Raw genomic sequence first — 13,700 nt, 5'->3', positions numbered from 1 at the left:
TCTTATATATTTATAATAAAACAAAGTATAAAACACCCTGCCTCTTTTCATTTACATCTTAAAAATAATATATTAAACATTAATATGTGGTTTAGGTAAGGTGACCAGATTTCTGAAATGGAAACCGGGGACATTTCCTATTTGAGAACACAAGTACAGACAAGATGCGTATATTGAAAAATGGCCAGATTCTCAGATGTTTCTCCGTTGCTCTGCATACGTCATCTCCTTCGTCGCTCTGATTGGTTTTAGGTCTATCCAATTGCGCCAGAGGCATTTGAGCGACGCCCGTTGGAGACGCCCCTTTGGAAATGATTTGTCTATGAAGCATTGCTCAGTTACTACTAAGAATGGTCTGGTTCTAACCAGGCTAAGAACATTAAAGTCCACTAGTCTGTGCAACCCCTACCGATCGGTCTGTGCAGCGCTGCTTCAAGTCGAACACACCTATTTACTGTACTATTTAAATTTCTGAATTAATTAGCCATTTGAACGAATTAATTAATGACTCAATGACTAACTCATTTAAATATTTACAGCCAGCAACTGATAGTTTTAGTTTTTTAGAGTAGGCTATCATTTCGTTAAAAAAATTGCTTCAAATTTTTGGGATAGTTTTTTAATTATTTTTATTTACATTTACTCACCCTCTTGTCATTTCAAACCTGTATGACTTTCTTTCTTTTGAGATATTTTAAGAAGATATTTTGGAAAAATGTTTTGTTTATTTCTAAAACTAATGTCTATTTGAGGCTTTTCTCATTTAACACAATAATGACATTAAATTAATTTTTGGTGGTTAATTTCTCAGCCAAATTGCTGTGTGATTAATTTGCAATTAATTTGATTAATTCAAATTAATTTGATTAATAGATTAACAGTTTTGATCGCTTGACACACACACACACACACACACACACACACACACACACACACACACACACACACACACACACACACACACACACACACACACACACACACACACACACACACACACACACACACACACACACACACACACACACACACACACACACACACACACACACACACACACACACACACACACACACACACACACACACACACATATACATATATATAGCAGTGTGTGGGACTTATTCGACATTCCTTCTATTCATATTTTAAACAAATACTTACTTGATTTTGTGCAAATCCACCTTTCCATATATTAATAAGACCCTTTTCTCACAATCAAGCAATTATGCTGTCAAAATACACCTACAATGTTGAATGAACCTGCACAGAATGATAAAGAATAGACAGTCTCTGGGGGGAAAATCCACCCACACACACCTAAACACATGTTACACTGACAGTTAATTTTTCAGGCTTCCTCCCAGAGGTTGACGGGACGTAATTAACCCAACCTGGGCAAGATACCAGATCTGTCCTGCCCTACATAACACACTCACTCGCCTGCCAAGTCATCCAGCTTGAGGGATTCCCGCTGGACAGCATGAAAATTTTGACTTGCCTTTTTTCTCATTTGAAAGCCAATCTGTTCCTTAACTGTCCACTTCCGTCGCCAGCGAAAGGACAAAACCCTCTATGATGCTTTATTTCATGTTTCATGCTGGAAACTGAGCTAGTTGAATTGCTGGTGGCCTCATTATTGTTGTTCTAGTAGAACAAAATCCTGACCTTCACAGAGTCTCATCTGTTTGCTTTTTCCATTCACCTGGACATTCCGGCAAAGCTTATCTACACAATTTCTACCCTAGGCAAAGTTTGTAATTACTTTCCCTGGCCACTTGCATCTCCTGGCCATCCATCATCCGTTTTCTACACGGATGTGAGCCGTGACATGCACAAGCAACCGTTGTGGCTCAAAACGGAAGGAAATGTGACAATCCACACCGGTGGAACTTGTCGGCCAACCTCTGCTACAGTAACGGCGCCTCCATCTGAATGTCTTACAGGGCAGAGTGAACAGATTTGAATGGGAGATGGCAAGTATGAAAAAGTGCCTCCGATGAGTCACAGTCACAGTTAAGATTCTGGGAATGCGACACACGGCGGAAAATCCTGTGATGGAAGAAACAAATATTTGAAAGAGAGATTACCGTTGCGGCAGCAAAGAGAAAGATGTGGAAAAGGCAGAGTAAACAAACCAGGTCTCATGGGGGAATAAGGAGAACATAACACAAAACAAAGAAAGAGAAAAAGAAAAAGATAGAAAGAGAGAGGGAGTGTAATATGCTTTCGGAGTTGACACTACAAGAGTCAAGATGGAAATGGTAACCGTGGTGGTTGTGGAGGATATGCAGCCAGGGTGGAGATGTTAAAATGAATAATTAGATAACACAAATGGTACAAAATAACTCTCCTCTTCTGGGAGAAGACAAGATGGCCACCTGGCCCTTGAGATAACACTAATTAGAGCATCCGTACGACAGTGGAATGAGGATCGAGGACACGCTTAATTACACTTCAAGATCGTTCATGTTACGAAACAAGAAGCTCAAACATCTTCTACAGGACTGAACGCGTCTTCCTCACTTCCTCCTTGACTGTATGTTCTTCCTATAAGAAAGTTTGCAGAGGCTGGCAGGTGGGGGAGGAAGGGTACAGCTGTTATAGTTTCAGCCCAGGAACGAACCATTTGATTCAAGGACGCCGAACAACGGCAGACGAACACGCTGACATCTGGCAGCCCTTTACTTATGTACACTAATTAAAAAACAAAACCAGCCATCAGTCGTACACTACGGCACCGCTGATAATAATTTACTCTCATTGCGACTGTCATCTCCAGATGTGTTGGGCTGTCTTCGCTAGCTGGGCTGAACAGAAGTAAATGAGGTATTATGAATCTCCTCCCTCGGTGGATCTCGCTCAAGCATGATTTCCATGGCTCCTGTTGTATGCTGAGTGGAATTTTGTATCCAAATAATTAAATGTTAAAAAGCTGTAAAATCAATAAGTCGCATAAAAGCGTATATCATGTTCAGCTTTTATCCTCGCGGACTGGAGCTGAGGTCAATGAGGAGCGATAAAAAGCGTTACTGAAACTGTGTCGGGACACATCTCTTTCTTTAAGTGCTTTGATCGAGAGTAATTTACAAGGCCAGACCGGTTTGATTTGAAGTTTCATTTGCACAGTTTAATCCTGCCAGGACAAGAGGAATTAGTCAGTTCTCTGTACAGAAGTGCTGTCTTAAACCACAGAGTATTACTCAGCAGAGACGTGGAAAACAATTAGCATTGCTTGCTAATCCTCCCATTTTTAAACGCTAACAGGGGCTTGCTAATCTAATGTGTGTGAACCATACCAAATGCCATTGCTTCGCTTGAGAAACAGCAGGCACAGTGCAGATCAGACCTTATTTTGACTCGCGTCATGAAACCCTACATCAATCTGACAACCCATAAAACACACAAACATTAGTCAGGTTTAAGAAGGCATTTTAGATTCAGATCAGCACGGACCAGAACATTGTGTGTGAGTCGCGTTGCCGCCTTTTCCAGGAGGGAGAAAATGGGGGCGCCCTCATCACTTCCCCTCTCTTCGAGAGCAGAAATGTTCTGTCATGGCTAATTCTCGAACTGATCGCTCTCCGACTCGCCGTTCCGATGTGAAGCGAGAACCTAGCCGCTTCCCAGAAGTCTGAGCACGCTTTGGCGAAGACTGATATCCAACACTCTTTCCTCAATCTCAAGCTCTTTTCTTAAATTGTCTGACCCACTCGGACTAAGAGGAACTACCCTGCCCTCCACCGACACAAAAAAGGAGAGCTAACACTATATACTATAAATGACCAAACTACAAATAACAAACAATTTTGTAAAACTGCAGTCAAGATACCTGTATCTATTTAAAAACAATGTATTTAATATATAAAAGAAAAATGCAATTTTTTAAAAGTGCCAATTAAAAAAAAATCACTGTTGAAAGCATTGCGATGAACAGTAGCAATTATTTAACTAAATATTTTTGCTTCAATAAAAAGAAGACATATTCTATGAAGCGAGAGAGCAACACACTGTTCGCAGTGGTTTGGATTATTGCCTTTTCTCACTCTGTTGCATATGCAAATAATCTGAGTAAAAAAAAAAGCACTATAATGCAACTCGTAGAAAAAAGCTGCTAGTTTTAATTGGTAACTCTGTTTGTCTCCATTGCCCGACCGCATGGTGTCGAGCACCGTTGTAAAATCAGCTGCAATTGACTTTAAAATGACAAACGGCCTTTTTTCTGTCTGAAATATTATTATTGTTTAATCTAATTATTTTGAATTCAAAAGGAATGATCTAAGAGCCTGTCTTTTACAGCTTTATTATGTTATGGATTTCTCACTCTCCTCACACAGGGCCATAATAAGGGGTTTAAGGTGAGGCTGTGTTTTATAGTGGGTTCAGACGAGTTTGTGCTGGCTTTTTTTAATAAAGTCCTGTCAATCTCAGTCCTTCAAAACACTCCACCGGCTCCTAGAGAGTCATGAGGTACAACAGCTGCCAGGAGGCACACATCGCTCCACTCATACACATGCATGCGCACTAACACACACACACACACACACACACACACACACACACACACACACACACACACACACACACACACACACACACACACACACACACACACACACACACACACACACACACACACACACACACACACACACACACACACACACACACACACACACACGTCTGGTTAACAATCTTTGTGGGGACTCTCCATAGACGTAAGGGTTTTTATACTGGACACAGACCATATATTCCATTCTATTTTTTTCCAAAAAAATGATCCTGAATGATTTATAAACTGGTTCTCATGGGGACCCCAATTTAGGTCCCCATGAGTCTGTGTGCATTCTGGTTGAAGTCTCCACTGGGATAGAAAAACATGCACACACACACACACACTGACACACACACCTTCTAACCTGCTGAAGAGAAAGTTTTGGCATGCACACAGTTTCTGTGCATTCTAAGGTCATATCTGTGATATGTGCTGCTGCTTTTGTCCCATAAGCATATGGTGAGTGCCAGTTTATTTCTGGGAAAAGATTCTGTGTGTTGGATTTAAGGCTCTGTCTCCTGCCATTTGAAATAAACTGCAGTGGTGGTGTAGTCCCCAGGCTTACAGACAGCACTGGTTTTCTAAAGGCTAACTGTCCTTCTGTTATAGTTCTAACATTTGACATGCGCAGTGTTCTGTGAAAGAAAGGTCCTACAAGTGTTCTGCATCTTTCTGAAGGGTAAACAATCCTTAAAGGGATAGTGCACCCAAAAGTGATTTTACTCATTTTTTTTTTTATTTCAATAGACAAAACCAACTTTTGTGTCTTGCAGAAGAAAGTAATTACAGGTTTGGAATGACATGATGGTGAGTAAATGATGACAGCTTTTTTATTATTATTATTATTTTTTTAGGTGAACTATCCCTATAATCAATAGCATGGTTGCTTAGGCACTTCCATGATGGTAATACCAAGGTATTCTCTTAATGTAAATAGAATATATTCATATGGCATATGGTAATCATACATACAGTGCGTTAAAAGTTTCATTTAAAACTGGAAATCAGATGGAAACACAAAGTTTATGATTTTGAATAATGTAATACAGCAAAAAGTGATGCAAATCAAAAATAGTAGAAATTTTTAAGATGCTATTACACAAATCTGTGGAGTTCATGAAGCTCAAGTGCTTCTGCCATTAACGCTAAAGAAGGACATAGTAGATAGAAATCCATATTAACTTCTCACTGAAATGGTTACTCTGAGTCTGATAATATAATTTATATATATATATAAAAAAAAACTATTGTGTTAAATTAGAAAAATGCAAAATAGAAGTATTTTTTTTGGTCTGAGACTTTGCAAACCACTTTCAGTACTATCACATTACTATGGATAACAATACCATGTTACCACCAATTTTGGACTTGCTCACTGCATCTGTAGTAAACAATATTGAGCATTTAGTTTGGAACTCAGCAGAAGTAAATCAAATATGAAATATGTCTGATAGCCCTTCTTAAAGTTGATAAGTGGCTGTGATGTGTCAGAGTTCCTGTGAGGACCTGGTTTTAAATTGGAAGTAGGGTAATGGCTTCTGGGGAGACACCATGAGCGCATTGTGAAAGGTAGGACAGCAGTAAGAAAGATGGTTTATGGTCAGAGTAAAAGGACATGTGAGCCTTGTTATCCAAAAACATAGAGCCCATATTGTTCTTTCCAGTAAGTGGAATGGCAATGTGTGTGTGTGTGTGTGTGTGTGTGTATACTCACAGATATTTGCTGTGCCCTTGGGGATGGGTAGATAGGATCCAGCGCTCCAAGCTCTGGCCTGATAATTCCTCTTACAGCGGCCACAGTCAGGGCCCGTGGTGTTGTGCTCACACTCGCAAGTCAGTTTCTCTTTGTCAAAGATGCAGCTGTTGGCATGAAGGTTGCACTTGCACCTGTCACAGTGAAAAAAAAAAGGAAATAAAACATATGCCCTTGTGGATTTTCAATTGTGGAGTTCAATTACACCCGAGAGGCGGGGAAAAAATGGAACCAGCACTTAGAGACCAGAGTGACCTTGAAAATCATTTGCATTTCAAGTAAACGTGTATCTGCATGTGGAGGTATTCTGAAGCTTCCAGAGAGTGACTTCAAAACCATGCACACAGTGTCAAGGATTCTGCAAAATCCACATCATTATTTTTCTGTTTTTTTCCCTCTCGATAGATAGGTTATTTATAATTATCCCACAGGAAAATAAATAATTACAGACAGGTCACACTTTCAATGAGAGAAAGAAAATAATCTAAAAAAACATTAAATAATGTTGTACATGTATTTTAAGTATATGTTGCACACTTAACATATTCACAGTTCTTAACATCTACAGATGTTTTACTATATATATGATGTATAATATCAATAAATGCTGAAGCTCATGTGAATGTTTTTAATCCTCAGAGGAAGTCATGTTTTAAATGTTGGTTATACATTCACTATGGCCACTGAGGACAACCCCCATGCAAGTATTTGTCTCACATACACACTTTGCAGGGAGGTTTGCTCTCCCCAGTTTCCTCTCTAAGCACGCAAATTGATTTTGTATGCAGAAAGGCAAAAGATGGATATTTCTGTGACACTCATGCAGTACTGACGTAAAGAAATGTGATGCAGTTAAGTGAAACTGTTCTGCAGCTAGAATAGAGTAGCTTAACTTGTTTACATGTGTGCATCTGTGTTTTTCCATTCGCCTGCAATTCTGAAAATAAAATTGACCATCACTTGCACAAATATTTTTTGAACTCATAAACTGAACAACAATTGTTTTAATCTTTATCTGTATCATAATCATAATTTTTGATTATATGAATAAACAATATGGTCCCACTTTATATTAGGTGTCTATAACTACTATGTTCTAACATTTAAATTAATAATTTGATACAATGCACTTATTATGTACACTAGGGCTGCACGATTTGGGGAAAATATCTAATTGCGATTACTCTGGTTAAAATTGCGATTTAAAATGTGATTATTAATATTTAATTTTTTTTACAAATGAAAAGTGTGTATATAACATTTTGTGTTTATATATTAATATGACTAATAATAATTATGATTATTATTATTGCTAAATACAAATAAGAAATATTACTATTACAATGACATTAATTATTAAAAAATTAAAATAGAGCATTTAAGAATCAATTTGACAGTATAATAATAATAATAATAATAATAATAATATTTATTTTTTTCAGAAAACTAAAAAATGATGCGTTACCTTTTAATATGCAGACAGCCTATGACTAAAAATCATTAGAAAGGTCTAAGGATTTATTGTAAAAAACAATTATTATTATAAAAAATCTGTGCTTTTTATATGTGATATCAATTTCTATTTCAAAGTCTATGTCTTTAATATGAAATATGAGCCTCTTATACATCTACTGTGGGGATAAAATCTCCTGTACATTGAAGAAAAACATATGGATTGTCATATACATTTATTTGGAGATTTAGAAGTATTATTTTTCTTATTTTCTACCCAAGAGTTTCATTCATACTGTAGGCCAGAGGGCGCCCTCGAGCAGAAACTCTTCATTTTCCTCAGAGAAGTAATCGGTTTCAGGAAATCCCTAATGTGAAGCTCGCGCTGTAGGCTGAATAAAACAAAGATAGAAACGATTTGACTGATTAAACATGAAGATAATACTTCTGCAACAAGATATGGTGTATTTGAGTTCTTTAAGCCTTCTCGGAAATTTTCATAATAATAAAGTGTGCAGTGCTGATTGACATTCTGTGATAAGAAGCCACATCAGTTCGACTGACAATATGAAGTGAGTTAAAACCTGTTATTAAACGTTGTATTTTGTTGGACAACAGGTTTATGGACGCGTCACATTACTAGTTTGTGAAGATGTTTGACACATGTTGCTTTTTCAAGCGCACGTTATAAGCGACTCAAACTCAGTGCTTTCAGACGGAGCAGCGCTTACTGATCACAGAGTCGCTCTTCACTGACACGCTGGGCATTTATTTATTTCATTAAAATCGCAGCCTTTGAGCTTTCATAATCGCACATAAGCCAAACCGCGATTGCGGTTCGATTAATCGTGCAGCCCTAATGTACACACATATTTTTACATTGTACTTATATTATTATAATTACCAGCATGTAATTACATCTGTAATTGATTTCTGTTATTATAGCTATAATTACACTGTTGACCCTTCCCTTTTAACCCACCCTTAAACCAACCCATACCACTAAACCAGTCCACCCGTGTTTTGCAATACAACATCAACACAATTAGTACACTGTACTTATTTTTTTGATGTAAGTACATAGTTGTTAAATACACCGAATATAAAGTGTGAATAACAAGATTAAACTACAATTTAATATTTGAATACTATAAACCAGTGTTCCATCCAACATGATTAGATTTGTGCTTATGTGACTCCAAAAATAGTAAAATGGAAATAGATTATTTCAGATTTGACTATTCATAAAGTTTGAGTTATATGAAGCAAACTCCACCCAGAGGTGGAAGTACTCAGAAGTTATATACGTCGGCAGTAATAGCTGGAAATATTCAGAGAGCAAAATAAATTAAAACTACTACAAAAATAAAAACTTTCTGAACCGCTCTGGCCCACTTGCCTGCTGATGTAAATGTATTAATGAAAACATTTTATGTAATTATTATAGCTGAAACTATTCCTTGTGGTAATATGTAGCAAGTCACATGTCCTGTCCAATGATATTACGTTGGAAAATAACCTGACTTCCTTTAAAGTTGCTCAGCATGATTCCAACAGATTAAAGTAACACTGTAAAAAAAAAAAAAAAAAAAAAAATTTCAAAAGCTGATCAGTCACTAGTCTTTGATCTAACTTTTTCCAGACTGAGGCTCCTCACGGATTATGGGCATAACCAGGCTCTTGATGTCTGCCGTCTCTCTTTCTCACACAGGTGTACGGTCTGCCAAGTGTGGGTACAGAGGAGCATTATTAAAACCATTAAAACCGCTGTGTCCGAAGAGATGTGCGTGCAGGGGCTGATAAATGTGATGCACCGAATCACGTTTGGAAGTGACAAATGACTGTTCAGTCCCTGCAGGTAAGCACGGGCAGAATAAATGAGGGGACATTATTCTCCAGACACCCTGATTTGCATCTCATTATCTATAGTGTTTTTTTTATTTAATTTAACAGAAGGGCATGTCAAATCTCAAGATCCTAGGACAGCCTCTTTAAAACTGGCACCTGTCAACCAAGCATGAATCTGTTGCTTCTGTGAAATGTCAGCAAGCTAGCACACATAAAATCTCCCACCAAATAATGACATATGATGCAAATTAGTCGCTGATATTATGGTGGGTCATTAAACTGCAGATAAACAGTGAGTAATAGACTTCTGAGACATATTAAAACTACACAGGAGTAAAAACCGTAAAAAACGGGCTGTTTTATAGGAGCATGCAATATTTCCAGTGGGCAATGAATGGCTCGCTAGCCTTAACTAGCAAGACAAAACAAAGCCATCGAGCTGCAAGGAGTTAAAGGTATGCCTGGCATTCTGATTAGGCCTCCTTGTTCAGTTCAGGTGGAGGTCTCAGATTCCACGCCGCATTTCTTGCAGTTTGACCTTCATATCCTCTTATCACCAGTAACATTTTAATCACGGTGTTGATACGAGGTAGAGCTGTGCTGCTGATGTAATGAAGGGGACACAGCAAGGGCCTGCCGGGTCTCTTTGCCGTCGGCATGGTAGCATCGCTAACAGAGACGAAACATTCTCGTTCCAGTCTGGTCACCAGGGGAGATGAGGTGCAATAGCTGCCTCAAGGAGAAGCGCAGTAAAAAAATATATTTAATTAGACTTTAATGCCAAAGCGGCTCTCCAGGGTTCCACCATAGAAACTGTCTGTCTTAATTTAGCCAGTGCTTTGCCATATTCACAAAAAGTACTGCATGTGCATTTTGTTTGTGTGAGTTTCTACAACAGTCTGACATGTTGAACCAAAAGTTTTAATTCTGTCATTGTGCTCACCTTCATGTCGTTCCAAACCTGTATGACTTTCTGACTTTTGTGGAATTTGACGTTTTGCTGATTGTCCAACCGATTCTTTTCCATCCAGTCAAGCAAATTGACACAAAAGAGCACCACAGATGTAGTCCACATGACTTGTGCACTATACTACAAGTCTTCTGAAGTCGTAAAAATAGCTTTGTGTGAAGAACAAAAACACATTTTTTTATTTACTGGAAATCTTTCCCTCCACCATAGCTCTTAAATTTCATCCACATCTGTGTATATTCAAACTCGAAACCTCGATATGTGTTAAAGGTGCTGTATGTAAGAATGGCAGTTAGTGGTTGAAATGGATACTGCAGTCCAAATTCAAAATATTGGTAGCCCCGCCCCTCCTCCTCAGACTCGACACTCACGCGGGTTGCCATTTTGAGGACACACAACAGGAACGAGCGCAATTAACAATGGATGGCGAGGAGACTTGCACACTGCAAGTTGATGAGTTGATTTATCTGCGTTTCAATGTGATTTTTTAGATCTTTGGATGGATGCAGAGGTTTTTTAGGTCGGGTAGAATCTGTGATCTCTGACCCAGTTTGTTTGCTGGCTTCCATGGCAGCAATGCGCTGTGTTTTCCGCTAACTGGCAACCAGTGGTGCCAAAATACTATTGGGTAAATTGGCAACGTGCGTTATCGCACAGACCAAAACATAAAACAGACATTCCGACATGGAACGCACATTTCAAAGTAAATAACTGGCTGCATTGTTTTTCAGAAAAATGAGTATGTGAACTCAGCATGTTTCCTAAATATCTGCAAACATTTTATGGTATTTGTATGCTTCAGTACAGTCAAAAACATACATACATACAGCCCCTTTAAGGCACAGCTCACACAATTTAAAGCTACACTGTGTAACTTTTTTAGTTTATTCTTAGCTAAAAACACTTAGTTCTTTCAAAAATATATGTGCTCATTAATGTATATTTACTTCTTTCAAGTAATAAAGTATTCTCGTAAGTTTATAATATGCCATTGAAAATACATACGGTAATGGGTTCGAATGCGGGTCGCTATGTTGAAAGTACATCAGCCAAAGAGGGACATACCCGTGAATTCAAGCTTCGCCTTTCGTGTTTTAACACTCGATGGCACCGTGTCGAATGTGGACGAGGTCGAACTGGAAGCCATATTAATCTTGGACTAAATCGGCCACCGTAGGAGTTAAAATGAAATCGGAATTGAGAGGAAGAGAAACTAATATTCACTGGATGGTCATATACCTTTTAACCACTAGATGGGGGAAAATATCACACAGTGTAGCTTTAAAAAAAAAATGTATCTGGTAAATGGACTGCATTTATATAGCGCTTTCAACAGACTCATGGCCATCCACTCATTCATACACTGACGGTGGTGTCAGCCATGCAAGGCGCATGGTCAGGTGCAACTGGGGATTGAACCACCAACCTTCTGTTTAGTAGACAACCTACATAAACCACTGAGCCACTGTCGCCCCGTCTGTTATTATCTACTCACACTCGTGTCGTCCCAAACCTGAATGACAATCGTTATTCTGTAGATGTTTTGATAAAGTGTTCTAGTGAATGAAGTACAACATGAGGGTGAGTAAATGATGACAGAATTTCCATTTTTCGCTTGCGTCAAATTGTACAGATGGCTAACACGCTACAAAGAAGAATATGAAGGAGCTTTTGTTCGGTCGACTTTGAGTCTATCAAAAAAGTTTTAAGGCTGAATGTCTTTCTTGAAAGGCAGGAGGCAGCACATGCTTATAGTGATTTATTTATTTATCTTTTTTGGAAATACTAGCCTGAAGCGTACGAGTCTGTGACCTCCAAAATAATAGAAGCTTGATTGACAATGAAAGCACAAACAACACCGTAGTCGCTCTTTAAATGGTCCCCCTTAAACTGACCTCTTGAAAAAAGGAGCTCATCTTCATCAATTCATATCTTATCAGCTCTTGCACCAGTTCAGAAAACCGACAGCAAAACAGCCCCCGTTCTCTAGCCGCCTTGCAGCGCACTGACTTATCAGTGGATAATTATTAGCAATTATCTCCAAATGAAGCTTACACATGCACGGCTAAGCATGCTGATCCAACCAAAACAGGCTGAGCAAAGACAAAATGGCCTGTGAGTGAGCGAAGTAAGTGAAGCAATAATGTTCAATTAAATGTGCAGGTGTTATTGTAATACAGAGAACAAGGTCAAAACTCTCACTAAAATTATTGTTTGCTCATGTCAGTGTATAAAAACCATTGTGCAAATTATTAAGATATGAGGAGGCAAATAAACTTTAAATCAATAATAAGAGTGTTGCTGAGTGACTGGGGTATCGCACAGCTTCAGAAGACTTGGAATATAGCGCACAAGTCGTATGGATTCATTTAACTTTTTTAATTACCTTTTGTTTTCCACAGAAGATATAGAATTGGTTTGGAACAACATACCCCTTTTCCACCGACATGGTTCCGTTGTAAGGTCCCAGCTTTTGTCTGTTCTCGAACCGTTCCGCACATTTCCACAGCAAAAAAGGGAGTTCCGGGCCGGAGGGATCATTTCAACTCCGGCTCTAAAAAACATGCTGGTCTTGAACAGAGCTGGGGAGCGGGGGACGGATAAATACTGGCACATTGAGCAATGTAATAATTTTGCACTAAATTGGTCTTTACATCTAAATATATTAAACTATGTGCGAAAGAGAGACCCAGCGTGAGAGAGAGGTCTGGGGTATGTTAGACCGATGCCAGTACACACAAACTGTGTGTGTGGAGGTGGGCTGGTGTTATTATTTTGGCGACACGTCAAGCTTCTCACGAGACAATTATACAGCCACAATAGCGCTATAAGACAAACATATTGATATTCTTTTGTTTTTCCTTTTTTCTATTCACAGACTTGTTAACTATATGGACTATCTTATATATTCCGATTGTCAAATATGTGGAAGTGAATGTGTTTTGTCATTTAAACACCTTTATAATGATCACGTTTGTTGATATATAACGCGCAATGGGTGCCGCCATGTTAGTTTGCACCGCACTTCAGAGAATCGGATCAGTTGGATTTTTCACTTAAATTAGAGGAATAGAGAACTTTATAGTAACTGTGTACACAATGTGTATAGGCTGATATCTGAT

General features: G+C 38.5%; 1 protein-coding gene across 5 annotated transcripts in view; it reads right to left on the bottom strand.

Moving 5' to 3' along the window:
- ntng1a (netrin g1a) overlaps nt 1-13,700 on the bottom strand; it is a 108,635-nt gene that overhangs the window by 19,154 nt on the left and 75,781 nt on the right. For all 5 annotated transcript variants that reach the window (XM_079806066.1, XM_079806064.1, XM_079806067.1 and 2 more), the window contains exon 4: nt 6,270-6,442. In XM_079806066.1, the coding sequence (XP_079662192.1) occupies nt 6,270-6,442 (173 nt within the window). The remainder of the gene's footprint in view (nt 1-6,269; nt 6,443-13,700) is intronic.

Source organism: Gobio gobio, assembly GCF_949357685.1.
Source record: "Gobio gobio genome assembly, chromosome: 23".
NCBI lineage: Eukaryota > Metazoa > Chordata > Actinopteri > Cypriniformes > Gobionidae > Gobio > Gobio gobio.
The sequence above is the reverse complement of the archived record's forward strand: the minus strand, read 5'-3'. Positions and strand labels throughout refer to the sequence as shown.